The 27,655-nt window shown below is 32.8% G+C and overlaps 3 protein-coding genes across 7 annotated transcripts in view; 1 reads left to right on the top strand and 2 right to left on the bottom strand.

Moving 5' to 3' along the window:
• Window positions 1-124: 124 nt before the first annotated feature.
• LOC131929457 (dnaJ homolog subfamily C member 9) lies at window positions 125-11,767 on the bottom strand. Its single transcript, XM_059285684.1, has 5 exons — window positions 11,387-11,767; window positions 6,128-6,280; window positions 4,129-4,242; window positions 3,803-4,014; window positions 125-841 (listed from the first exon to the last, which is right to left on the bottom strand). Exons 1-5 carry the CDS (start codon window positions 11,478-11,480, stop codon window positions 647-649), a joined length of 768 nt encoding a protein of 255 aa, XP_059141667.1. The 5' UTR covers window positions 11,481-11,767; the 3' UTR covers window positions 125-646.
• Window positions 11,768-16,894: 5,127 nt separating this feature from the next.
• Window positions 16,895-27,085, top strand: LOC131929456 (transcription termination factor 4, mitochondrial). Of its 2 annotated transcripts, none has more exons than XM_059285682.1 (3): window positions 16,895-17,047; window positions 24,693-25,089; window positions 26,260-27,085. In XM_059285682.1, exons 2-3 carry the CDS (start codon window positions 24,745-24,747, stop codon window positions 27,019-27,021), a joined length of 1,107 nt encoding a protein of 368 aa, XP_059141665.1. In that variant the 5' UTR covers window positions 16,895-17,047; window positions 24,693-24,744; the 3' UTR covers window positions 27,022-27,085. The 2 variants fall into 2 exon arrangements, with proteins under 2 accessions (XP_059141665.1, XP_059141666.1); XM_059285683.1 differs by lacking the exon at window positions 16,895-17,047 and adding an exon at window positions 23,717-24,377.
• Window positions 27,086-27,507: 422 nt separating this feature from the next.
• LOC131929453 (uncharacterized) overlaps window positions 27,508-27,655 on the bottom strand; it is a 24,193-nt gene continuing 24,045 nt past the window's right edge. For all 4 annotated transcript variants that reach the window (XM_059285672.1, XM_059285675.1, XM_059285673.1 and 1 more), the window contains exon 15: window positions 27,508-27,655. This exon is cut by the window's right edge and continues 1,167 nt beyond it. The gene's annotated coding sequence lies outside the window, so the exon portion shown is untranslated.

Below are 27,655 nucleotides of genomic sequence, written 5' to 3'. Positions count from 1 at the left end.
AATTCTCCAGAATGGAAATTGCGCTAAAAAATTTGTTGTATTTTCAGATAATACTAAAAATATCATTTATTCTGGGACTTACCAAAAAACATTACATTTTTAAGAAGTGGAGGCTAGACCATATTTAGATATTATATGAACTTTATTTCAATTGAAATATAAACAGCATACAGTTTCCTAAAATGTATAAACAGCATACAGTTTCCTAAAATGCTTAATTACAATTAATGCAGATTTTACCACTTGAAGAGTATATTGTGGCAATAAGTTAATAAACAAAACAGATAAATTTGATGTGGTATTAACTCCATTAGGTTTATTTAGTGTTTTCTCTAATATTAAATATTAATCATGCCTATCATAGGTATAAAAAACAGAAAGAAATACATTTTAATTCTTAATGGCAAACTTTACAATTCTAATTCTAGTGCTGAGTTCTGTGAAATAATTAGGATTCTTAAAATTTAATGCTAGAATTCAGATAAGAAAGAGATTCATATTTTAAGTGTACTGAAACAGGCAAGGTAAGAAACTCTAAAATAAACAATCTTTCACATTCACTATTTGTCTCTCTTGTTCATTGCTTAGAATGTAGTGTAGACATAGATAACATTTCTAAATTATAAGATATATCTTTTCAAATTATTCAACATTTCTTCTTCCTGACGGCTTTCTTTGCTTTACTTGAACTATCAGCATATTTAGCCTCCAGCTGTGATAAAAAACTATCAGCCTGTCTAGCTCTGGATGACTGTCTAATAGCAGCGACAAGTGAATCTTCACTGTCATCGAGCTTTAAGATTTTGGCTTCTTTTTCAGCTTCTTTGGCTTCTTTCTCAGCCTTAAAAAAAGTAAATGTTAAGTGATGAAATTATTCTAAATACTAGAGACTGTTTCTTATCCAAGTTCTATGGTTGTTTCTGATGCTGTTCTACAGCTTCTGCTCTGTTTCCCATTCTGTTGCCCGAATTTTATTAGAGTAAAACATTTTGTCAATGAACAGCAACATTGATAGAAAAGTAAATATTTTGTCAGATGAGCACTGGAAACTAGATCCTTGTGAATAACGTCAACATAACATTTTAAAATCTAAAATGTCAAATTGAAACAATATGATGGATAGCTACAATTTTAATTTAAACATCAGGGTTCCCACAATTTTTTTACTAGAAAATTCCCTGCTATTCAAAGAAATTCCCTGCTATTTTTCATATAAATTCCAATGCGCATAACCATTGACCATAAACTTGCCAAATTAAATTTAATTAAACAAAAAAAAAAGCAGACATTTTTTAGGGGACCACTCATTTTTTAGGTGAATCATATCCTAAAATTCAATCCCAACACTGAAATTTTTAAACCCTAAAACTTGATGTCGCATCAGAAATTTAAAAAAATCAAATTTGACATTACTTACTTTTTGAGACATTTGATTCATATTATGTTATATTTTTTTTATACATTATATAGGTGATTTTAACTTTATAACAATCTTTAAACAAAAAGAATATTTAAAGGATTGTGCATATAACTAAAAATAGTTTAAAATAGTAGCCACATCTTGATCCCATAATGTAATATTACATTTCTAGAACCTCCCCCAATACAAAACAACTGTTTATGTTAATACAATTGATATTACTTTACTATAGTGAGTTAAGCTGATAATAGTCACACTTTGAAACCTAATCTTAAAAGTTGTAGAAATGTGCACTGCATATCTAAGTATTTAATTTTAGCACTTCCTATATGGAGTTAAAAAATGTGTGTAGTCAGCCAAAAGTGTGTAGTTATTCACTGCAACCAAAAAACTAAACAGCATATAACTTATAATTTTCTTAAAGACAAGATGTTTGAAAAATCTCCCTCATGCTGTTATTGTACTAATTAATAACTTTGTAAAGCAAATATCTAAAATAAAAGAAGTTTCTGTTACTATGAAATAAGGGGTCATCCATAAATGATGTCAAGTTTTTTGGACTATTTTTACCTGCCCCCCCCCCCTCTCCTCAGTCACACATCGTCACAAAAAACCAGACCCCCCACCCTAAAATGACGTCACACCTCAGCCTACATCCCCCCCCTCCCCTCAAAGTTGCAGTTGACTTTTTCTTAAAATAAGATATTTTACCAAAATCTTGTCTGAACTCTGTCAACTTAGAATATTTTAATCAATTCCTATTACAATTTATTAAAACAGTTTTCTAAAATGGAAAAGGTTTGTTTTCTAACATTGCTTTTTTATAATGCAAAAGTGTGACAGCACACAAACTGACCCCTCCCCCCATCACACACCGTCACAAAATTATGGACCCTCCTCCCCTTACGAGTGTGACGTCATTTATGGACGACCCCCTGATACTGAAAGGAAACAGTTTTTTTTAAGTTCACAAAAATGAAAAGTCTTTTTTTTCAAAATTGAACTTATTTAAATTATAATGATCATTCTGCACTGTTTTCAGTTTAATTTTTTATGTCGTTTCTTAGAGGTACCTGTATTTTTTAAACTTAAAGGGGGCTAATATTAATTTTAACATTTTAGTTTGATAGAGATCAACCGGAACAACTGAAATTAGATCATAGAGCCAATTTTCCTATTTCAAATAAATCGTATTTTGAAAAAGAAAAAACTTAAAAAAACTTTAAAAAAAAAAAAACCCATCTTAGCCAAGCAGATCTATACTTATGACCAGAGTTTCTTCCAGGCATCCCCCCCCCCCCCCCCCCCCCCCCCGAACGAAATGAAATTTTTATAATTTATATAGAAAATATATAATATATACTTTTAACAGTGTCCGAAAATTTCAAGTGCCCCCCCCCCCCCCCCGAAGAAAAAAATCTGGAAGAAACACTGCTTATGACAATAGTGAACACATCAATATGTATGCTTTTCAAATACCCTTGGACTGCTATTAAAATTGACAGTATGGCATTTCTCCCCCCCTCCAGACGACGTGGAGAGTCATTGTAAATGCCTATAGCATATGTCATAACATGAACAGCTGCTATTTGAGAAAGCTAGCTGATGACATCACTGTATCACCCCCCCCCCCCCCCCACCAAAAAAAAAAACCATGTTGTATGAACGCGTGGGCCTACTTGGGGCCACAGAGAGTTCGTGAAAGCCCTTTTTACTCCAGTTACCATTTTTATCTCCCCCCCCCTTCCCAATGAAATAATTGTAGTTGACCCATCCGCATTTGAGATTGTTGGTGACGTCACTGGCCTTTAATAAAAAAAAAATTCAGGTCTTTCGCAATTTAAAAAAAAAAAAATCTGTGTTTCCCCCTAATTTAGTATTGCTGGCTAACCGTGAAATTGTCTGCTAGAACGGTTATCCTTATCCGTAAAAAATGTGATAATGTTAAAAAAGACTACTCGCGCAATCGTAGTCCTTTAATAAAGTTTATTTAGGTCCATCTCTAGACTACACGGGGAGTTCAAATAAGCCACAAAAAAAAAAAAAAAACGTGTAGCCTAAACTAAATTTTAAACCATTTTAAACAATGTTAGGTAACCCTAAGCTAGTATAGCAGTAGATGTACGTTTGCGTGACAGGCAGATCACGAGAAACTGCGAGATTATCGATTTGATAGGCATATACCCGGTCCAAATCTCGCGATACTCGGGGGGAAAAAAGCGGGAAGCAAGAATTCCTGTTTAACATATTTCCCGGCTATTCATCGAAATTCCCGGTTTTCCTGGCCGAGAAATTAAATTTAGAAATTCCCGTTTTTTTCCTGGCTGCGTGGGAACCCTGAAACATACTAAATAGGCAGCTATTCTTAAATTCAAAAATTACCTTCTTGGTACGCAAATTCTTCTTTTTTTTACTCTCCTTGTTGAAGGCGTCAAAAGCTGGAACCTTTTTTTCTTTAATGAATTCTTTAAGTATGTTGGTAAATCTGGCTTCATCATCCGGTGTGCTACACAACATATTGCCCATTATAATATCCATGTCTCCTTTGCTAGAAATGTATATTGTTCTCAAGTCATCCAATTCTTCTTCAGATCCTGTATTTCATTTTTTGTGTGTCAGATATTAAAATGAAACCATGAAGAAATAAAATAGTATTTTTTACATTTTGACAGTTGTTAAAATAATGAAATAGAAAATATCGTTAAAACCTCTATATTTTTCTGAAAATTCTTGTATGTCTTTAGTAGTGATTTTTGGAAATAACAATCTCCAATACTCCTCCCAATCTTTATCTTGATCAACAACTGCATCTTCAACATTTCCTAAATTTAAAAAAAAAAAAAAAAAAAAATATATATATATATATATATATATATATATATATATATATATATATATATATATATATATATATATATATATATATATATATATATATATATTAAACACTGGTTTAACAAAGACAATTTAGTTAAAGTTAAATAGTAAAAAACAAAATTGGGTTAACGAAAAAAATTTTTTGGCTCAGATCCAAGTTATACTAAGCCAGCCAGAAGCATGGCTACGCATTTTGGATTGTAGCAAAACCCTCTCCTTTCTTTACATATATAGAAATAATTAGCCTAGCCTTAAATATTATTAAATGTGTTAACGTAAAGATATTTCTATCTATAATAATAAGCTACACTAAGCACTAAATGTCATTAGTATGAGTATGAGTGACATGCAGAGATTGACAATGCTTCAGTACAAAGTCTCTACATATTTTTGGTTTCTTTAGTTAACTCACATCAAATGTTTACAATAGTAGGCTATAAAGAGGTGGACAACTAAACTTTCCTATCTTAACCTTACTTATACTAAGACACAATACTACTCCTAAATATAGTTGTAGTCCTTTAAAGCAGTATTGTTCTCTAAAGCTCTCTAAGTAAAGTTTTATATCCGTCATCATACTGTATTTGGCATCATTGGAAAGCTGGATTTCTCATGTATTTGATAATCTTTATTTCCATCATCTCGGACACACCCAAACCTTACAATCGGCTTTGCAGTTTACACAGATATGGTATTTTCTTGACCTACTTTTGGGGTTTTTTTGGCTGTTTTTCTCAGTTCGCAGGTTTTTAACACTATTTATTAATCAATGGCCACCATATTTTCAGTAATTGTTCTTCATGCAAAAATACAACTTTTGTCATGAGGGAATTGTGATGGCTTTCATAGAAAAAAAAGTATATGGTAAATAATATGCAGATTCTGAAACTTTTGAATACTAAAAAGTGTAAAAAGGGTACAATTTTTCAGACCTTGTAAGTTCTTACTATTAGCTACTTCAAAAAGCTGTCGTGACATAAGTTTTAATATATACTGAAAAATAAGCAGTTTAAATGTGATTGCTATAAGTGAATAAATAGGGGTCGGCGTGGTCGAGTCGGTAAAGCTCATGGTTGCTAAACCGAAAAGTCTCGAGTTCGAACCCTCGGGCAGATGAGGCTCGTTAGCTGGGGACAGCCACTCGTCTAGGAGAGATAACTCCAAAATTAAAACAACTGCTGCCTTGTAGTTTGTTCTTGGTTGGACAAAGGCTATGGAAGCAAATCCAAACAGAAAAGCAGGCTGAAATCGGAGTCAATGGCCTCAATGGCGCATAACCAGTTGACACGTAACGCTTAATTGTGTTGGAGGCGTGGTCGAGTCGGCAAAAAAACTCATGGTTGATAAATTCGAACAAAGTTTCGAGTTCAAACCCACTTGGCAGATAAATCTCGATCCCCTTCAACACTAATAATTAAGAACGAAGAAGAAAGAAGTGAATAAATTTAAAAAAAACCTTAGTATTTCTAAAAGTACTAAAAAATTCAAAATGGCGGAGGTTTTTTTTGGGTTTCCATGACAACCAAAATTGTTTTCAATCCTTTTTTAGCTGTTTAATACTTACTTTCATGTGCCAAACATGGTAAAAGTATTCAAACTGCTTTAGATCTTAAATTGTAAGAAATGGGAAAAAAAAACAGATCATATCCCCTTTATCTACAATTTTAATACTACTTTAAAAAACTTACAATTAGGGCCTAAAATTTATTTAAAACAAATAATTGTTCATTTTACAAAGTTAAATTTTAACGTAAAAAAGTTTTTGCATGCTTTAAGTTTTAAGCTGCTTTGATTTTATTTTAGTCTCACAATTTAATAACAAATATTTACCAGTTTCATCATATTCTGCTCTACAGTGATCATCAGATAAAATATTATAAACCTGGCTAAGGATCTGAAACTTGTGTGTTGCAGTTTTTTTATTTTCAGTTGAGGCTCTGTCTGGATGATAAGTCAGTGATTTTTTATGGTAGCCTTTCTTCACTGAAACAAAATAATGTTTTTATTCAGAATGTTTTCTATGATCATTCTGTTTCAAATTTTAACTAAATTTTTTTTTTGGTAATTTATCATTTTTAGTACCTAAAATCAGCCGAGATTAGTAATGTGAAAAAAATGTGACTCTTTAAATTTTAGTAATTATTTCACATTTTTAGGAAGATTTATGCTTTGAAAGTTAAAAAATGTTTCAAAGTTTCATTCACGCTTTGAGGGGGTGGGAATTAGACGTTCTACTGGGGAAGGCGAGAAGGGGCTTAGACCCTACCTGAAGAGATGCATGAAAGAAATTCTTTACATCTTTTAAGATTAGACAAAAGAGTTAGGCGGTAATGCCAGTGTTTTTATTATAGAGTATCAATGACGTCATTACTATTGTGTTTTTTTTCGGCATTGGCTTTATAATTCAATGGTTATTCAAGAATTAATGACATCATATTATTGTGTGTACTTTCCCGGCTTTAGAAAATTTCTTACTATATGTTCATCGTGACGTCACGTTTCGTTTTTCGAATTACTATGCATGTTTTTACTCTGCTTGTGTTTTCACTATATAGTAAAAGCGTTTCAACAGATAGATAGATAGATAGATAGATAGATAGATAGATAGATACACAGATAGACAGACAGCAGGGTTTGCGAGCAAGATTTGCTTTATAAACAGCTGCCATTGGTAAGTTAGAGAGGTTTTCCCTGAAGGCTGCGGCTATTCGTACTTAATAGCCCTATCAATAGCTATTCGTACTCTGACCAATCAGCGCGAGGCATTTTTTCTGTGATTCTTGAATTCCCTTTTTCATCTTTTACATGCTGTATAGATCTAGAACTAATTATTTTTTAGATCTTACTAACCCTAACCCAAACCCTATGCCTATGCCTAACACTCATGCTTAACCCTAATCCTTAAGTAAAATAATTATTTAAAAAAAAAACAAAAAAAAATAAACAGAAAAAAAAACCTCTGACCTAAAGGGAATGGAACCCACGCCTCAAAAACAAACTAGCCAATGCACAACCACTTCGACCACCGGAACAGTTACGATGAGATACAAAAATTGAATGTCATACACAAACTAATAAAAATAATTATGCATGATTGCGCAGGACAATGAACTTAAAAATAAATTTGATTGGTCGGCTAAAAATAGCGAAGTACGAATAGCCTTCTGAGGGCTATTTGTAGTACTAGTAGAGTACCCAATAGACACTCTCTTCCCTAAATCTATAATTTTACCACAAAAAAAACCTTAAACTAAAAAAGTAAATGAGCTTGGTTGCATCTGATGAAAACATAGCTAGATTTTCTAGATCAAGTCTTTATTTTTTACTGAAAAGTTTTAATCAAATTGTTTGAAAACAGGTAGACTACAGTGTACATTAATGAAACTTTGAAACATTTTAGTAACTTTCTAATCATAAATCCTCCTAAAAATTTGAAATAACTAAAAACATTTTAGATCTAGAATCTATATGAGTCACCTTTTTTTCACATTACTAGAGGCTAGTCTCGACCGATTTTACGTGTAGTCCTACCTAAAATTGTAAAATGAACCCCATTATGATTATTTCTATTAGATCTAGTAGGCCTATTAAAACTAATAATTAAAAGCCTTAGGCCTATTATTTTAATTAATAATAATATAATATGGTAATCTATCGCTTTAGCGTAATCAATTCGGCCGTCACTAGTAATGTAGGGATAAGGTAACTATCAAATATGGCTTAGATGTGAATATATTTTTGCATATTTTACTAAAATACTAAAGATAATTGAATATTAAACCACATTTAAGGTTTAAATCAATAAAAATGTCATGAAATTAAGGTTTAACATCGATGTTCCAGATACTAAATTTGCTATTAAAAACAGCGGCCATCTTAAGAAAATATTATTTTGAGTCATTTCCCTTTAATTTCCATTTGTATGGAAATGTATTGATGTTTGCTATTAAATACGTTAGTCTTGTGTTTAAATACAAAGCATGCGTTTTTTTTTTAAATTCTGCCCTTTAAACAATTTAAATGACTGACAATAAACATCAGTTCTAGAATTATTATTATGAGATGCAATTATTACACATTAAGATACTCCTTATTTTTATAGAGCTACCACTACATATCTAATGTTTATTTAAATATTAGTTTGAGTTAATTCTTATTATTTGTGTTATTGTTTGTTTGCTATTTTCATGTAATATTTTCATGCTTTTTTCCTTTAATTAGTGATTTAATCATAAATGACGTCCCGTTTTTTGACCTTTCTTCACCTTAACCCCCCCCCCCCCCCCCCCTCATTTTCGCCGTTACGAAATAGTCGTAATGTCGAAAATTACCTTTTTGCCCTGCCTGTTAAAAAGTCAAGCGATAACTCAAATGAAAACGATATATTCAGCATTTTTGTATTTGGCGAAATACATAACGTTTCACGTTTCTTACCCCTCCCATTTCCCGCGTAAAACGTCGTCTCAAAACCAGTTACTCCACCCCTTAAGTGTGGGATGTCATTTATGGTAGATGTCAAGTCCTATATACATTTTGAATAACCTTTGTTGTCAAAATGTTGATACCAAATACCCAAAATGAGTCATATGGTGTTATCCATAAACGATGTCACATATGCTATGCTAATGTGCCGTCAACTTACGCAGGGTGGTCCGGGGGGGGGGATGCGTGACGTCTATTTTGGAATCTTCTTTAAAGCTGTGCTCAATGAAATTGAGGAACATAAAGCGTTCGTTTTCATGCATACATTTGTTCATAACGAATGATCATAACTATTGCATGCCTGTTGTCCTAAGCGGTGTTTAACAACCTGAGCACATCATCCCCGCCAAAAAGGGCCTGCCACTAAATGCCTACCGACGAAAATAAGCCGCACTATATTGACTCCAAATGAAATAACTTCTGACAATAAGGCTCAAACCAAGTAGCTCCTGTCAACAATATTCGACAAGAGTCCAAGACACCATTAAGTGCCGCACCAGGTGACACTCGACCTCGCTACGCCACTGAGCTAATGTAAAGCCACAGCTCAGTATTGGCTTAAATTTAACATAAAATAGTGTTAGCAGTGGACAGCCTCTAAGACTGTGCATTAGGAGTACGGCCGTCGGCAAAACGCCAGAGTCCGACGATATCTGAACATCAATTTTGTCTTTTATGAAGTGCGGAGCACCTTTAGCTTAAGACCTGAGCTTGGCCCCTGTTGACACCACCACTAGTGCCGCTTATGTCCACATATTAATCACACGTTTTGCGTGGAGCTTAATGGACAGACGTTTATAGGTGGGACCGGGAGCCTAAATGCATTTACCGAAGCCGCTGTGTCACGGGCATTTTAGAGCCGAACATCTCAGGGCAGCATGTTGCAGAAATTAAAAGCACGTGAATTTGTATAGTAGAGGGAGAACATCATGCCACTGTAATAAATTAAACACCAATATAATTCACCGAACTAAAGTCATTTAGATCTATTCGTCAGGCTAAATGTCGCTAGTCTCATCGTCATAGTCATTTAGTGCCTGTTTTGATTTTTTTTTTAATTACGCGGTATCTCTTTCTTAAACATTAGCCTAATGACAAATGACGTCACACGCGCCGCGAACTTTGTGACGTTGTGCTTATTGGGGGATGAAACGGCGTGGTTTAGAAAAATGACGTATTTCTTTTTTTTTTAAGTGATAGATTCTAATTTTCCTACGAACTATAGGTTCATCTAGTTTTTTTTCTAGAGGGAGATATCACTATATTGTGATGGGGGGGTTTATATATAATTCTCAATATATTCTGATCTACTACTATTCATACGGCAACTATTATACTCGTGAGGAGGACGGGAATCACTCTTATGTTCCGCAGACACTAATTAACAATGTCAACAACTTCGTTTATGAAATAACATGAACTTTATTAACACACACTTATAGATCATTTGTACAATATCAAAAAATACGTCCGTCTTCTACTATATCTAACCCCCAACTAACTTCACTGCTGCGTCTTACGTCATCGGTACATTGTCGCACCATGCTCACGTCACACTCACGCCACACAAATTTTATTGAACACGCGCACAATACTCTCGCACCAAATCGTCTACTGTCAAGTTCGTACCGTCCTATGGTAACCTCTACTCGTCTAGTCTAATTCTATATATCTACGCTATGACATATATAGTGGGTGGTTTTTTGTTGTTGTAATAATGTGTGGTGGGGAGGGGTAAACATTGACTACTGAAGAAATAAAAAAATGTAACTAATTAAAATTTGAACCTATTTTAAAAAACACAATAATCTTAATTCAGAAAAGGTGTAGGCCTAAGACTAATGTCTACAGACACAAAAAAAAACAACTAGACTTAATTAAATGGATCGCCCATAAATGACGTCATACTTTTCCCGACGATTTCCCTCTCACCCAATAGTTACTAAAAGCAAGATGATGATTTAATATCATATCGCAGTTCTACTATACCCGAACCCTTAATCACAATTTCTAACGAACACGAATATATTCTTCATCATTTTTGAAAACATATTTTACACCGTCCCATATTTTGAGTCCAACGTCATTTATGAAGAATATGGACGACCTAATAATTGACAAGTTAATCAGTACAAAAGGGTTTAATAAATGTTGGACCTCCCAAAAGTCTTTGAGATCTTGGATGTACATACATACATAGCCTTAATTTCAATTGAAATTAAAGATAAGAAGACGGCCCTCTGTCCCACTTTTATTAAACAAGACAGCTATGTATATTCAACAACAAAATCAACACAATATACATACGAATAGACATGTGTATCAAGGGAAACTACTCTAAATTTTATTTGGAAAGATGGCCGCTGTTTTTATCTGGTAATATTTATCTCAAACACCTTGTTTAAAGTTAGTTTCATGATATTTTAAATTGTTTTGGTCAGTGATTGTTATATTAAATCAATTATCTGTTATGTTTTGTAACATTTGACTTAAATTATACTTATTTAAACAAATATATTCATCAGTTACCTCTCCCGCACATTTCTACTGCAGCCGAATTGATTACGCTAAAACGATAGATTACCATATAATATATTAGTAGCTCACCCTCCTGTTTTGATGCATCTTTCTCGATACCCAAAACATCATAAAAATTGTCAGTGCCGAATAGTTCCTTACAGGCATTCAACAAAGTCGACATTTGATTCTTGCTTCCCGCGGAATTTGGAGTTGATGTTTTTCAATGTAGGCTAGGACTACCTCTAGCCTCTCTAGTTATAGATCTAGGTATAGATTATAGATCAAGATAATATAGATCTAAATATTTCTAAATTAAGCAAGATTCCAGATGTAGATAATCTAGATCTAAATCTAGAGACCTCAATAAATAAGATTTGCAGATCCAGCAAAAGAGTGCTTTGCAGTTTTGGGTGGTGGGAAATGGAAATTGCGAAACGCGAAATGGCGAGGCGATAAACTGCGAGAATAAAATGCGAGAAATACCTGCGGAATCACGGCTAGCCTAAATAGCGAGACACAATTTGCGAAAAAAAAAACTAGTTTCATGTTTTTTTGGGTTGCTGTTGTTTTTTTTAAATTATTTATTAACTAAAGAAGCTGATATATAACGATTGTCAGAGCCGGCGTTAGGAATACGCGGGGCCTAGGGCCAATCATCCGCGCGGGGCCTGCTTTTTTCCATTATATATATATATATATATATATATATATATATATATATATATATATATATATATATATATATATATATATATATATATATATATATATATATAGGCCTATATATATATAGGCCTATATATATATATATATATAGGCCTATATATATATATATATATATATATATATATATATAGGCCTATATATATATATATATATATATATATATATATATATATATATATATATATATATATATATATATATATATATATGCGTGTGTGTGTGTATATATAGTACTATATAATATGCATACACACATAATAACATAAATGTTTAGGAGTCTATAAGACTTTAATAACAGATGTTTACCTCTCCCACGTTTTAACCCAATGTTCTTAGTGGTTTTTACTTTCTCGTATATACGAAGTATAGAGAAAGTATTGTAATCGTGCACTAAAAAAAATCGAGATTTTTACAAATCTCGACGTTTTACACCTCAATGATACGGAAAAACATAATTTTGCAATCTTGTCCGTATGTCTGTCTGTCTGTCTGTCTGTGTGTGTGTCTGTGTGTAAACACGATTACTTGAGTACCGTTACAGCTAGGTTGATGAAGTTTCATTTATAAGTATTTTATCAAAATCGTAGATCCGTATCAACTTTTGAGCAATTTCCGATAACCGGAAGTGGTACTTTTCCTACTTTGAATTTTTCAAAAGCCTATAACTTGAGTACTATTTCAGATAGATAAATGAAATTTCACATGTAAGTTAAAGATCTAATTCTCTACCTTCTGTTAAATTTTGAGTAATTTCCGTTGACCGGAAGTAGCAATTTACGCTACTTCCAATTTCTCAAAAAAAATATTTAAAGTACTAATAATATTGCGCACTATTATGCACTTTTTTTATTTGGCGTTCACTTGGTGTGCGATTCTTTTGTCTACGAGATTTTATTCTATTTAAAAAAACTTTAAGTATTTAAAATGGATTAAAAATCATGTCTATAGCCCGAGTTCCCATCCCCTGTTATTTTATATAAGAATATTCGAGAAAGTTTTGGAGAGATCACTCCCGGTTTATATTTCTTGCTAAGATATTTAATAACTTTTGACAGATATGTAATTCATACCAAATCACTTACGAAAATTCAATCACGTGCCAAATAATTAGGAAAATAAAGTTGTTTAAATTGTTTGTTGTTGACTAATTGTTAATATAAAAGCATGGGCGTATCGAGGGGGGTGCGGACCGCACCGGGTGACACCATTTAGGGGGGTGACACCAAGACAAAAAAAATAGCAAAACATTTACAAAAAATGATAGCTCCACTTTAAAAAGTGGTTAATTAAAGTGTTAAATAGTCTTTTAAGAGCAAATTTGATAAATTTCGACAAGGGGGGTGGGGGGGGGGGGGGGGCTGGTGGTGACACCATGACGTAAACCTGCTAATTATAGAGAAAACATGCTACATCAACACTTTTAACTTTCTTCAAAAAAAAAAAAATCACTCTGTCTAATGCCCCTTGATATAGATCCTAAGGCCCCCCCCCCCTCATCGCCCTCTTCCCACCCCTCTGCACGCAACTGAATGTTAATTTTGTTATACCAAGACAAGTAGGGCTACATATACGACATCTACAACAAGAAAGTCAGGACTAGCGTTCATCAGGTCACTAACTGTACTACAGGCATCCAGTCTGCTCACTAATAAGACGTCTTCATCGGTATCACTTTACGTGTTTCCCAAATTTACATCCCATGTCTGGTCGGGGGCTAATTCGCATCCAACAATCTCCAGTCAATTCAGGTCAAATGCCAGGCGACCGTACCCAGCACACAGCGAGGCGTGACACTTTTTTGGTATCGAATTACGACCTCTCCCAGTTTAGGTGGGTGATAACTCACCAACATCAACCGTGGCCTCAGTTATAACAATCAACAACTTCGGCATTCGACCGTTTTGTTTTTCCCCATTGAATTCAGTAACAATTTATTTAAGTTTACAAACTAATTCAGATAATAATGACAGCGCTGAAGCGAGGGGCCCCTTCAGGCGCGAGGCCTAGGGCGGCCGTCCCGTTTGCCACCCCCTAAAGCCGGCTCTGACGATTGTTGTGTGTCGTTTTTTTTTAATAATTATATCTGAGCACATTTTAAAGCAACCGGGGGGAGGGGAATAGTGGGGGGAAGTTACATTAACTCAACGTTGCAAAATATGCATGAGTTAAACGGTTTGGTTGAGAGTCGTAATAACTTAGGTGTTAACCCATGTATGTATGGGGGGGGGGGGGGGGGGGTGAGGTAAAAAAATTTAAATACATATAAAGTATATGTGAATACATATACACATGCGTATAATCATACTTACTTATGTAAGGTCGTTAGATTTGTCCAGATGAAGTATTTTCTTAACTAAACAATTGTTTGTAAAAAAGTAAACATAGACTGCGTCATTTGGTATATGTACAGGGGAGGTAACTTTTTAAAGTAATAATTTAAAAATTATTTTTTACTATTTACAAGAAAAACAAAAATCACAAAGTATAGCGTTGTTTAAATTAATATTTCGTTATAAATTACGTTATGTATTGTACTGAAGTTGAACAAATTAATTGCTAAAGTGAATTTAATATAATATTTGATTTATACTTTTAAGGAAGCCTTTGCAGTTCTAATAACCTTGCAAGTGATAAGTTTGTGACTACACCAATAGTATCATGACATACAATTACTCTGACTGTTTAAACTTAGGCCCCCAAGCACTCCAAATAACAACCAATCACCAATTAATAAATCATTCTGATTCTCAAAAGTTTTTTTTTTAAAAACTAAGCGAAGCTAGGCAGCACGCCTAGTTTATGTATATGTATATGTACAATGTATATATATATATATATATATATATATATATATATATATATATATATATATATATATATATATATATATATATATATATATTTATATTTACGGGGGGGGGGTGACACCATTAAGTGCCGCACCAGGTGACACCCGACCTCGCTACGCCACTAAATCAAATTTGAATGAAATTGTTCATTTCTTCATATTCTAAAATTCGAAGATGACGCCATTAGTTTTTTTTTTACGCCTCAGACATGTAATTTACAGCGTCAGTTTGCCTTGCATTTTGGCTTTAGTATTAAAGCTTTCAACATCGGCTTGTGAGGACTGATACAGATTTACAATAGTACTATTTCTTTATTACATGTAGCCTACTTTCATTAATTTAAGATGGTTTTCTTATTTATAGATCTAATACAAAAAGTCTAATTACAATTTTATTTTAAAAAAAACAAGTTAATAAAAAATCTAGTGACAATTTAAGCGCAATTTCCTTATGTTATCTAAAAATAGCTCTTTCGTAGCGTAAAGCACACACGGGGACAAAACACAAGACGTATAATGCTGGGGTGCATTCAAGCTAGGAGAACGATCGTTTTGTAGGTGTTTATGTAATTTTAAAAAAAAAATTGTGACCGAACGAAAGGATATTTTTGAAAACTTTCTTCGGCAATATTGTTCTAAATTATAACAGGAATCGATTTGTAAATGTTTCAAGTCGCTAAGTGGTCTGGTTGCCGAGATATGGGCCAAAAACAGCATTTTTTCGAGGTTTTTTGGCTTTTCCGGGAAATCCAGGAAGGAATTCCGGGAATTTTTTGGCCTATGTTCATCCTCGGAACTTGCTTAACATATTTGCTTTTGGAACTAGTCCTCGATATTGCTATGATTTTTGTTATTAAAACGTTTTTTATGAATTTTTTTTCAGTACTTTACATGTTTTATTTATAATAGTGTTACATGACTAAAAACCATTGCGCGCCTACTGAACGTGATGGCGCAGCTATTAAACCTGATGGCGCAGCTATTGAAAGTGATGACACGTGTGGTGTGGTTGGATTGACATGCCTACTAATTCGGTCCAAATTTTAATTAATTCATAAAAAATTAATTAGGCATCCAATTAAGTCAAATTTAGTTTCAGATTGCATTGCCTTCATGTCTTGACCCACGTGCCAACTGTGAATCGCATCGGTCAAGTAGAACTGTCCGTATTTTCACTCCTACGTTTCGATCTAGACTGACGACAGACTGTCGACTGACGACAGACAGAGGAAGTGAGTTAAATTATTAAAAGCTTGTAAAAAAATTCATAAAAAACGTTTTAATAACAAGCTTTTATGTAATGATGCACTAAAAAGTAGAAAATAAATTATAGACTACTATTTAAATAACTATAAAGAAAAGCGTGGGTCACTTTAGTATCTATTGGATACCTTTACTAATGTTAAGGAAGACACCCACGCTTTTCTTTATAGTAATTTAAATGGTCCTTGGGGCGTAATTTAATTAAGCTAATTTAGGTCTCTAATTGCTAATTTTTATGATTGCATCTGAAATTGTTAGGCGAAAATAGCCTGCATTCCAAATTTCAGATCTCTAGAGCAATCAGAAGTGGGCTAATTTTCGATGTCAATTTTAACAACAAACATCCAAACAAACAAACAAATAAACGCGAAGCTGAGTTAAGAAAAACGTGTTTAAAAAATGATTTATTCCTATTTTCCCCATATAGTCTATCTATAAATAGCCGTTTGCTACTATATCTAGTCTGTTTTCGTCTGTATACGAGTTAGGTGTTTGTTTTAAAATGTATGCAATTCGATGTTAAATTCAACATACATGAGGACGTCCACATGAACCCGCCCCCCCCCCCCCCCCCCCCCCTTTCCACAGTCCACAAAAGTTGATTTATAGATCTCCCTCCTTGTGGACGTCATAAATGGATGACCCCTAAGCTACTTAAAGGTTCATTAAATTAATTAATTAATATTTTAAACAGTATAGACCTACGCGATTTATTGGCTTAAATTGGCTCATATGCTTCATTTTTATCTGGCATTAAAGTTAAATCTATGCTACCTCAAGATTACACCAGGTTTAGAGTAGATCGAGATAGAATCTAGATCTATATTGATAGATTCTATATCATTTGTCAATTATCAGAGATAGAAAGATCTAGATTATAGAGATCTCGATATTATTATAATTAGGCTGAGGTTAGTTGAGTTATGAGTAGTTTTTGTTGATTAATCATTAATGTCATAAAAGGGTCATCCATGGAGGCGAGCGAGTTGACGAGATTCCTTCCATAATGTTGTTGACATGGAATAAAAACGTGCTTTTTAGATTTAGACCGTAAAAAAAAAATAAAAAATAAAAACTTAAGCCTAAAATTAATTTAGAAATTTTATATTTTTAGAATAAATGCTATAAAAGTTGCAAATCCAGAGAACTTGAAAATAATTTGTTGAGTTTAAGGTAGGAATGTTGGGATATTTTTCCTAAATTATCATAGAATGATAAAATGTACACAGATTAATCCTATAATATACCCCATTGATAAAAATACCAAATTTATCATTCTAGGCCTAATAGTTTATTTTATATGAATTTTTAAAGTTATGTATTAAACTTGTTACACTGTAACATCAGATTTAATTGTGTGATTGGCTTTAGGCTTGCATACCACTGCTGCTATTTGAGATAAAATTATAAAACTTTGCACGCTAGTGCTAGAGAGTGTGGGCAATAGAAATATGAAAGTAAAATCAAAATTTGATGAAGGATAATTAGAACTAATCAGGTCAAATTAAAGTGAGGTGTGCTGTTCTATATAGGTCAATTTGCAGACTGAAAGTCTGTTTTTTTTTTAAATATTAAAATTGAAACTTTACTAGAGGGTGGGGGTAATAGAAATATAGAAAAAAATTAGATTAAGTATGACTGCATATAATTAAAAAGTCCTATGAAAGGGTGTTGCACCCTTTTATAGTAATTATAGTGACTGCAACAGACGTATGTCCAGAATGCTACTATAATAGATAGGATAAATTTGGTGATTGATACTGAAGCATGTAATAAGAAGAATGCTGAAAAATAAAACTTGGGATGGTGTGGTAAAGCACTCAACTACTAACATGCAAGTCTTAAGCTCAGATCTCAGACGTCTGTCTGTGCAGCGCGCAGCATCCACCTAGCTCAGATGAGTACCTGACACAAGGGAAAGTAAAGATAGCTTGGCAGAGAGCTAACCACACCATCACTTCATGTTCAGTGGTCAAGAAACAGATAAACTCTACTTCAGCTGCTCTATGGATGATGGATTGACAGGTCCAAAAGGGAAACTACTTTAATATACTAGGGTCTTTATCAGGCCCTATTGATATTATTATTTTGGTACAACTAATCAATAGAAAAACCTTAAATTCTTGTAAAAGTTTATTAAATCTTAAGTAAGTTGTACCACATCAGAAGTTACAGCTTCCCTGTCTATCTGCTTATATGAATATATTGGCAATATGCTGTGATTTAAATACGTAATGTTTGTTTTTTGTTACTTTTTATTATTAAATGTAACAATTGTATCCTAAATTATTATGAATAACTATCATGCCTTTTTCATGACATTCTAAATTCACTGCCTTATTAATTAGTATCCCCCCCCCCCATGCCCCATGTCAATTGCTGCGCCTTTTGTTTATTATTTAGATCTACTATTTACTAATGTCATAGGCATAATTATCACAAATAATTAATTAAGTTTATCACCAAGCTTCTTTACTTATCATAACCAATAATAGGCCCAGACTTACTTTATCAATCGATACATATTACATATAGCATTAGTTATACTAAGAAATATGCCTATAACTTATTTATTATTTATATATAGTAGGCCTATAAAGTATAATTTAGTATTAACTTAATTAAGTATAATAAGCCTTAAATCTAAGTACTAAGTAGGTATGTGTGAAATGCTTGACACTAGTTAATGTAAGCCTAAGCTTCTTGCCTGTCGTTTTTAATAGATAACTTGATCAATGTATTTTATCTAGTTTTAACAGTGCCACCCACAATTTAAATTCTTTCCACCTTCGAAAACTACGTCATTGGCATTAGTACGCGTATTTTATCGATAATAGGTAATGCGGTGCTAAACGGACGCCATGGCGTTGTCAAGGCCGAAGCGCTAGCTCGGGGATTTGACATGTATGATAACTCGTAAACAGAAGTAATAAGTGCCATAAAACCGTTATTATAATAATATTTGTTTATTTAATGGACACTTACAACTAATGGCAAGACACTTATAATGTGTTTAATACGTAAACTTATTTAAAATGTGACAGCACCCTACGGGACATGTTCGCAAGATAAACTCATTAGAATCGTGCGATCGATTTCGGCTTTAAGATTGTCATAATGGCGGTAATTTTCTAATTGAAACATATAATACGACTACACTAGAATATCTATATCGAATATTTCTAAAAACTCGATTCCAACAGTGAGATTCGGCATTCTTCGGAAAAGGGCGAGTTTTTATAAAGTCTGCATCAAAAAGTCCGGATGTGGAATACCGAATCGAAACAGCGGAAGTCGGAAAGCCTAGTTTAAGGCTACATTTCTATTTATTTTCATCAGGCCTAAGTTATAAACGGATGTTTCACTTTCGTAAGACAAATATTGATTGGCTGTACAGTAACTTAGTGATCGATAACTATTTGTTTACAAAACTTTGCAGATCAAGTTTTTAAATAACAATGCAAATTTAAAACCCCATGACCTAGTTTTCTATTTTTAGCTTACAATGTGTACAATAAAATCTATGGCGGCCTATCCAATAGCAGGATGCCATTGTTTATGTCGCCATTACAGGTGAAAACCAAATTGTTTTTGCTTTTTTTTAAAAATTTATTTAGTTACCGAAAATATTATAAACATCAAATACATCCAATCTTTAGTAAAGTCCGAAAAAAACCAGACAGGCAGGAGTTTATAACCATATTAATTGTAACTACGCTGTGCATGATTTTTAAATGAATTTATACACCTCTCAAAAACCTTTGAGACTTTTCTCGCTGGTGTCCATTACAATACAATACATTTTGAAAATGTAGGTATGTAGGCATTTCTACTTCCGCTGTTTCGATTCGGTACGACCACATCCGGACATTTTGATGCAGTTTTTATAAAAACTCGCCACTTTCCGATGACGGCCGGGTAAAACCTTAGTTTAGCGTCGGAAATTATCGGGTAATGTTTGTTGAGTTTCGGTAACTAGAGTTACGGTAAACCATGGTTTATTTGACCATTGAAATATAAATAAATTGAAAGTCGATTGTAGTAAATTGTTTTAATTTTTTAAAGTTTAATCAACAAAAAGAAACAAGAATAAATATAATAGTAGATTTAAATTAGTAGATCTAAAAAAAACAAAAAAAAAACAACATATAGGCTATTAATATAAGGCAGGAAACAGATTAGTACCGCAAAATGCATATTCGATCTTCGCCGTTCATAAACTTTCTAACCAGACATCGGTCGGGGATTTTGTTTATACTAATAAATAGAGCTATGTTTTTACAAGCTTCGTTAGCAACATTTTTGTGGAATACGTTTTTTATGACATTTTGTGCCGCGGCGAAGGATGCGAAGTATGCAAATCTAGACGGAATGGATCTACTTGGAAAAGTACGTGTACTGCACTAATAAGGTAAGAAATAATATTTTGTAAAAATAACTATTATTTTTATGGATTTTTCATTAGAAATGATTGCTGTAAATTATGAAAGTAAAAAAAAGTATATTTGAATGTGTTTTTTACTTTAATTTGAACAAAGTGAATGGCCATAATTACGACACATCGGCGTCGTTGAAAGCGGGGATTTCAGTTAATTTTTTACGGATATAAAATTGTATTTTTTTCCTCCGAGGCATGTATTTAAATAACAGTTTAGTTAAATGTATTTAATTCTGTAAAATATAAGTATTATTTTGCCGTAGATACTTTAAAAAAAAATGTTTATGATTTTCTGTCGGGGAAAATCGATATTCGCACCATGCACGTACACGTAGTAAAACTAGACTTATCTTTAAAACACGAGAATCTTGAGTACACTGCGAATAACAAAGTTTTTAAATTTTAGTTTACTTTTGACTTTAAGCCATTTGTTTTAAATCGAAATTAATTGATAATGTAATTATTTCAAAGTAAAAATTTTCCGTCTGAAATGGGTTCTAATCTTCGCCCACTGAACCAGCCTACGCACGACATTCGCGCGAGGCTGTTTCTTCGCAATAGTCTGTATAGTGTCGAGGGCTAATTCTAAAAAGAATCGAGTCCTTACTAATCCAATGTTTATTAAAATTAGGTACAATTGTTGGAACGCATGAGAAATAACAAATTAATATTTCTTTAAATCTATAGCCAAAAGAAAGTAGAACTTTATGACTCTGTAAATTATGAATCGAGTGACGGCTGTCGTGAAAACGGGAGCCATTTTACTCTTTTTTTAGGGTGACCTACTTTTATTATATAATTTTAAAATTCATCGATTTGATAAGCAGCTGAGTAGCTGACTACGCATGCGATATGGCTGGCACGTTTTGGGATAGGGATCGAGTACACAAAAGAATTTTTTTTTTCTTAGAACTAAGCGTATTTTTTTTTTTAAATCAAAAGATACTTACATATCAGTTGTTGATTTCAATTTCATTATAGAGCTAGATCTAATCACTAACTTCAGTTTTTAAAAGTGATTTTGCATCTAGATCTAGCGTATTTTCAAAATTACGTAAATCTAGATCTATTTTTTAGATCTAGATCTAGATCTACTTACTATTTGACAACCGTGTCAGTAAAATGAGGTCAGCGCTTCCAGATTCTTAGGTTTTAATTATGTTTGTCATTTTGATCTATTATAAGTAGCATTAAAACAACTGCATCTATTATCAACATTGTTTTTATATGCCAGTTCTAATTATACATTCTGTTCATTACCAATTCTAATGAAATCGTATCAGGCCCTAACACCCTGTTCACCTACACTGACATTACACTTGAAAGACGCCACAGAGAGTCGTAACTTTAAATTAATGTTTTAAGTACTAAACAATTATAATTAGCCATGTAAATGCTGCAACTATATTAAAAATTGGCATATAGACATATTTTATTAATTATGTTTTTTTATATAGACCTTCTATATTTAACTCTGTTATTTTTTTCTTCCTCAGAGTGTTTCTAAAAGCCAGAATTTTAAAGGGGAGGGCGGTCGTTTTTTTTTCTCAAGAATAATTATAGAAATAAGCTATAAACTGGTATATTTTGTAAAGTTTGACATAATTACAAATAAATGTATGCCTAAGTGACATTTCTGTGTAATTATATTGTTAATTTTGTGAATTTCGTGGATTTTTAGACCCCACTACATTTAGATGTAAAAAAAAATCTCAGTTGAGTGAGTGTGGTTAATCTACATTTTGAACGTGATGTAAATGTCTAGTGCTATTAATTTTTATATTTTTGAATTCCTCGATTATTAAGCAACAAAATTGATATATAATATGTCAATAATTGTTACTTTGAAAATTGGCGAAAATCGACCCTAAAAGTAGATGCTTGAGGGTTGAATCTGTTTCCTGCCATAAATAATGAAGTCAAATGTTATAATTTAATGTTTTTGGCTTGCAGCGGATTTGCGACCATTAATTAATTAGATCTAGATCTAGCTAGATATCTAGCTGCTAGGCCAAGTAAAAAAATCTAGATTACGAAAATAGTAAAAATGATTACAAAATGTAAAAATGAATACAAAAATAAATCTATCCAAATTTTAAACATTCTGTGTAAAAATAAAAGATGACGCCAAATTAAGTATGGTTTACAGTACTTCCGGTGAATTCCGGAAGTGTGTGTCAGACTTTGGCATTGTTTTACTGTTTTTTACTGCTATACGATTCCGGAATAATAACCGACGCTAAACTAAGGTTTTACCGACGGCCGAACCTCACTTTTGGAGTCAAGTTTTTAGACATATTCGATACAGATATTCTAGTGTAGTCGTATTATGCTTCAATGAGCAAATTACCGCCATTATGACAATCTTAAAGCCGAACTAGTGTCAAGCATTAAAAATATTAAAATAAATCCTGCTTAGCGTTGTGCATACGTTCAAACGTTGTTGTATTATTACTTAATAATAGTGTTGGCTAAGCTAACTCTAAAAATACTCAAAGATAATTGATGAAGGGGTGCCACTGGCAGTGTCATAGTCAATGAGGATGTTTTGCAGGACGGAGACTAGTGTTTCTTCCAGACTTTTTTCTCCGGGGGGGGGGGGGGGACGACGACGACACTGTTAAAAGTATATATTTTCTATATAAATTATATAAATTTCATTTCGTTTGGGGGGGGGGCGGTAAATTTTTTTCGAAGAGATGCCTGGAAGAAACTCTGAGGGAGACTTAGTCTCTGCAGAAGTGTATTGACAGGGGCCCTTTTGTCGTGAGTTGTAATGATGGTAGCCATTTTGTTCCGAGTCGTAATGTTTTGTCGGGTGCCAAAATGACAAGAGTCGTTTTGTTGAGAGCCTTATTGACTGGAGCCGTTTTGTCTGGAGCTTAAATGACGGGGTCCATTACTCGCTGGCCCTTTTGACAGGGTTGATTTCACAGTGCTCTGTCTTAGGTCGGGTCCGTTTTTTCATTGACTTTTTTGACGCCGCACATCTTACAGGCCACAATTTGAATTTACAAATTACTGTATAATTTATGCAAAATAACTGCGGAAATTCAGCTTCTAACATTACTTTCTAAAAAAATGCAAGAGTGTGACATCTTACTAGTGCGAAAATGTCTAGTCACTTGACATTTTTGTTTTGCATTTTATGAGCATCTGATTGTGGATAAATTGGGTTGTTATCTGCAAAAATTTTACCACACCCTAATTTCAACGAGCAGATAATTCACATAACCTTGCTGCAGACTTTAATTTTAAACGCTTTGTTTAAGTTAGTTTAGTAAGTTAAGTTTGTATTGGTATAATGTAGTTGCACTGCCGCAAATGTATCTCAAGTCCAGTGAATCTAGTTTTCCAATTTTTACAGTCAAAATTTGTCAATGATTGAACGTCTTTTTAATGTTTTGATCTTAAGTTTTGAAGAGTCAAAATATCCAAAAACAAACATCCTTTCCCATATGCATAAATACAACTGTCCCGTCCCCCCCCCCCTCCTGAATGGGCTGGAGTCTCAGGAGTGAGAGGAGGAAGTCAATATTTCATCAGACCATGCTGCACAACAATGACACTTTTACTATTTTTTATACTTCTCTTGGTTCAAATTGCAACTGGGAGTAGGTATATCTACTTCTCTAGCCTATCTCTTCCACTCGATTGGGAGTAGACACTACTTCAAAAACAAAATAGTTCACTCACACAGTACTTTAAATGTACCATAGGACTTCCGATGGGATGGTGTGACCTTAAGGTTTCAAGTTCAGATCCCGGACTTGAGTCACTTAGAGTTCAAGCAGCTCTGATGGGTATCTGACTCACATTTTTGTGTGTTTTTGTGCTTAGTGTCTATGTTATTTGAGCTATAAGATTATACTATCATATATTTATTATCATGTCATTGCTTAATTAGGGTAGCTTGATAGGAAATATTTTATTGTTGAGTTGTCATAAAAATAATTGTTATCCACTTGAAGGGAAGTGTATAAAAATTCAAATCATTTTATTTATGGTTTATGATTACTATAAGTCATACAATTTCAAAAATTAAAATCTTTTCACCTACGGTAAGCAGACATTTAAAAAAAAAAATTTGCTGACTATTTTAAAAATTTCAATTACAGGTTATTTGGACACTAGTAAATAAAGCAAGTTGGCTACAAAACTAACAGAAGAATGTCACTTGTCAATTTATTTAATTTATATAGGAAAGACTTAAAATTAGTCCAAACAATATGGAAATCCCTTTGTCAAGTCCATATTTTGTGTCAGAATCAAACAGAACATTTCAACAAATGTTGTCTTGTGGTAAAAAACAGTTATCAATTTACACACAGCACAGAGAATACTGAAACAGCATTCATGAGTAGGGTTGTTGGTTCCTGTAAATTGTATACAAGTTGCAGAATACTTGCTAACTCAGTACCTCATTTTAACTCTCTGGCAAAGGCAGTGGTAGAGTCTGCTTCTATGAATGATGTTATGGCTAGTAGTGTGCCACTAGATAAAGTATCAGAACTGGTAAGTTCACTTTGTTTAGCACTCTGATTTCAGAATGTTTATTCAGATATTTAAAAAAAAAATCTTTTTATTGTAAATATAGGGCCTTATTATTAAAATTATATTATCATGCATTAAGACAATTATGTATAATTTTAGACCAATGTAGAAGTAGAAATGGTTTATGCAATTAATCCCATGGAAAGATTGATAAAATGCAAATAAACAAATTGCATACAACAGGTAACATTAGGAAATCTCAGTGCCTGCCAATAAAATGATGTCAAGATCTTCTAAAATAAATAAAGCAATTAAATTTTTTTCATATATTTCGTTAGTGTGTGGCTATAGACATTTTTTTAATTACATTTAAAAATTTTTAAATACTTGAATTTTTTAAATCAGATAGAATCGAGTTGAAAAAGTATAGTGTACCAAAATGAACTCAAATAATGTGTATAATAGAGAGGTTAAAAGTACGTTATTAAACGTTAACCTTATTATCAGTATTATTAAAACTGGAAATAAAGTGGTAAGTACAACTTCCTGATTTGGGAGGTCAGTCAAAATTTAAAAGTAGTTAAAGTATGAGATTTTATACTTATATATATGAAATTTTGTCTACCTAACCAAAACCCCACTCAAGTTTTTGTATTCCAAAGGAAATAGATTAGAATATCACTTTTGGTTACCAGAAATCATTCAAAAGCTTGTGCCAACACCCTAATAATTATATTTGAATTTTGGTAACCAAATGTAAATGAATTAAATGGTTCTCAAGTCATAGGCTTTTGAGAAATCAGAAGTAGAATAAGTACCACTTCCAAATCCTGTAAATTCTCAAAAGTTTATAGAAAATACAAATTTGATATAATACTTGTATGTGAAATTTTGTCATTGTAGAACATCAATATTTGTCAAAATCTCGTTTTAGATTTTTGTAGGATTATAATACATCCTATATATTCTGTATACAATAAAGTAGGGAGGTGTAAAACTATGAAAAATGTCAAAATCTCATTTTTGTGCACGTCAACAAAACTAACAATACTTTCTCTCTACTCTGTATACAAGACAGTAAAAAAGCATTGCTAATAAAATAATGATTTTTCAAGTATAAACTGTATTTGTTTATTGAAATGTAAGCTTATTATTAGATAGATTTTGATGTCCAATTTTATTTCTTTTCAGCTGAGTGATCTCTACAAATTAGGATTTTCAATAGATTCTTTTGCCAAACTTCTGTCCCAAAATGTCAGCTTACTGCGACAGTCATCATCTCTACTGGAAATGACAAAATATTTGAGATCATACGGTTTACAACACAATACAATCATTGTTCTTTTAGAAAAATTATCTAGACATTTTAGTTTTGATAAAAAGAACATGGAAGAATTTTCTAAAAAAATAACATATAGTATGGAAAACTTTCGAAACATGGGATTTTCAGAGAAAGATTTGTTGTCTTTAGTAAATAATGACCCTGAAGTAGTATTTGTTGACGCCAAAGTTGCTTGTGATATCTATAGCAAGTTAAAACGTATATTCACTTCGGAGAAAGTCATCAGTGTTATTAAAAAGTGCCCAAATGTTCTACTTGACCCTTGGTCAGAGACATTACAAAAATTTGAATATGCCTACTACAACATGTATTATGACATGCCTGAAATTGTTAAGTCAAGACTGTTTTCACATTCACTTGAACATATAACTGACCGGCACATATATTTAGTGCGTACTGGATTATTTGTGCCTTTTAAAAAGAAACTGGATCCTAATCTGAACCCTAATCCTCATCTGAAAGATATTGTTGATGTCTCTAACCATGCATTTGCTTCTACATTTGCTGGGCTAAGTAAAGAAGAGTATAAAGTTTATTTAGAAATAAGAGCTCTAGAAAGGGAGGAAGAAAATCAAGAAAACAATGATTCAAGTAGCAGTGATGAAGAGTAAATCACTAACGGCTGGCTTATAAGTTTTGTTGAAAATGTATTAAAATTAAATGGATTTAAATATCTATTTAACTCTTGCGTTGTTATTAGTGTATGTTAACACCACTATGTAAGCATGTGTGATGGATTTTCTGACTGGGCTATTTTATTTAGTAGAGTAGTGACATGGATCTATATAGCCTATTCTCTATATGCATTAACGCCTTTTTTTTATTCCTCCTTATATAGACAATCTGTAAGTTATTCTTTTTAAAAGGCGTGGAATATAGCTATACATATTAGGTTGGTATTTGTTAAATATATGGCTTTGATTTTGTTAAAACTATAAGTGTATAAATAGTATAATAAGGCTAACAGTGATAGCATGAGAGCTGTAAAATTAAAGGATGATACTAGAACAGTTACTAGTTCATGTTGCAAACTGCAATTTTATATTTTCAGTAGCACAACAAAGTCAAATAACTGCTGGCTTCTAAAAAGTCATATAAAAACACACCAAAGATTTCTGTCACTTCACCACTGAAAATTTTATTTTCTAGTCCACTCTACTATTACAATCAAAATATGCAGTGGTTAGATAATAGAGCGCACAGCTGCTAACCTACAAGTCTCAAGATCCTGGAATTGAGTCCATA

Source organism: Physella acuta, unplaced genomic scaffold (genome assembly GCF_028476545.2).
Source record: "Physella acuta isolate Inbredline_101_S28 unplaced genomic scaffold, ASM2847654v3 ptg001631l, whole genome shotgun sequence".
NCBI classification, from domain to species: Eukaryota; Metazoa; Mollusca; class Gastropoda; family Physidae; genus Physella; species Physella acuta.
This window is presented reverse-complemented; position numbering and strand designations above follow the sequence as displayed.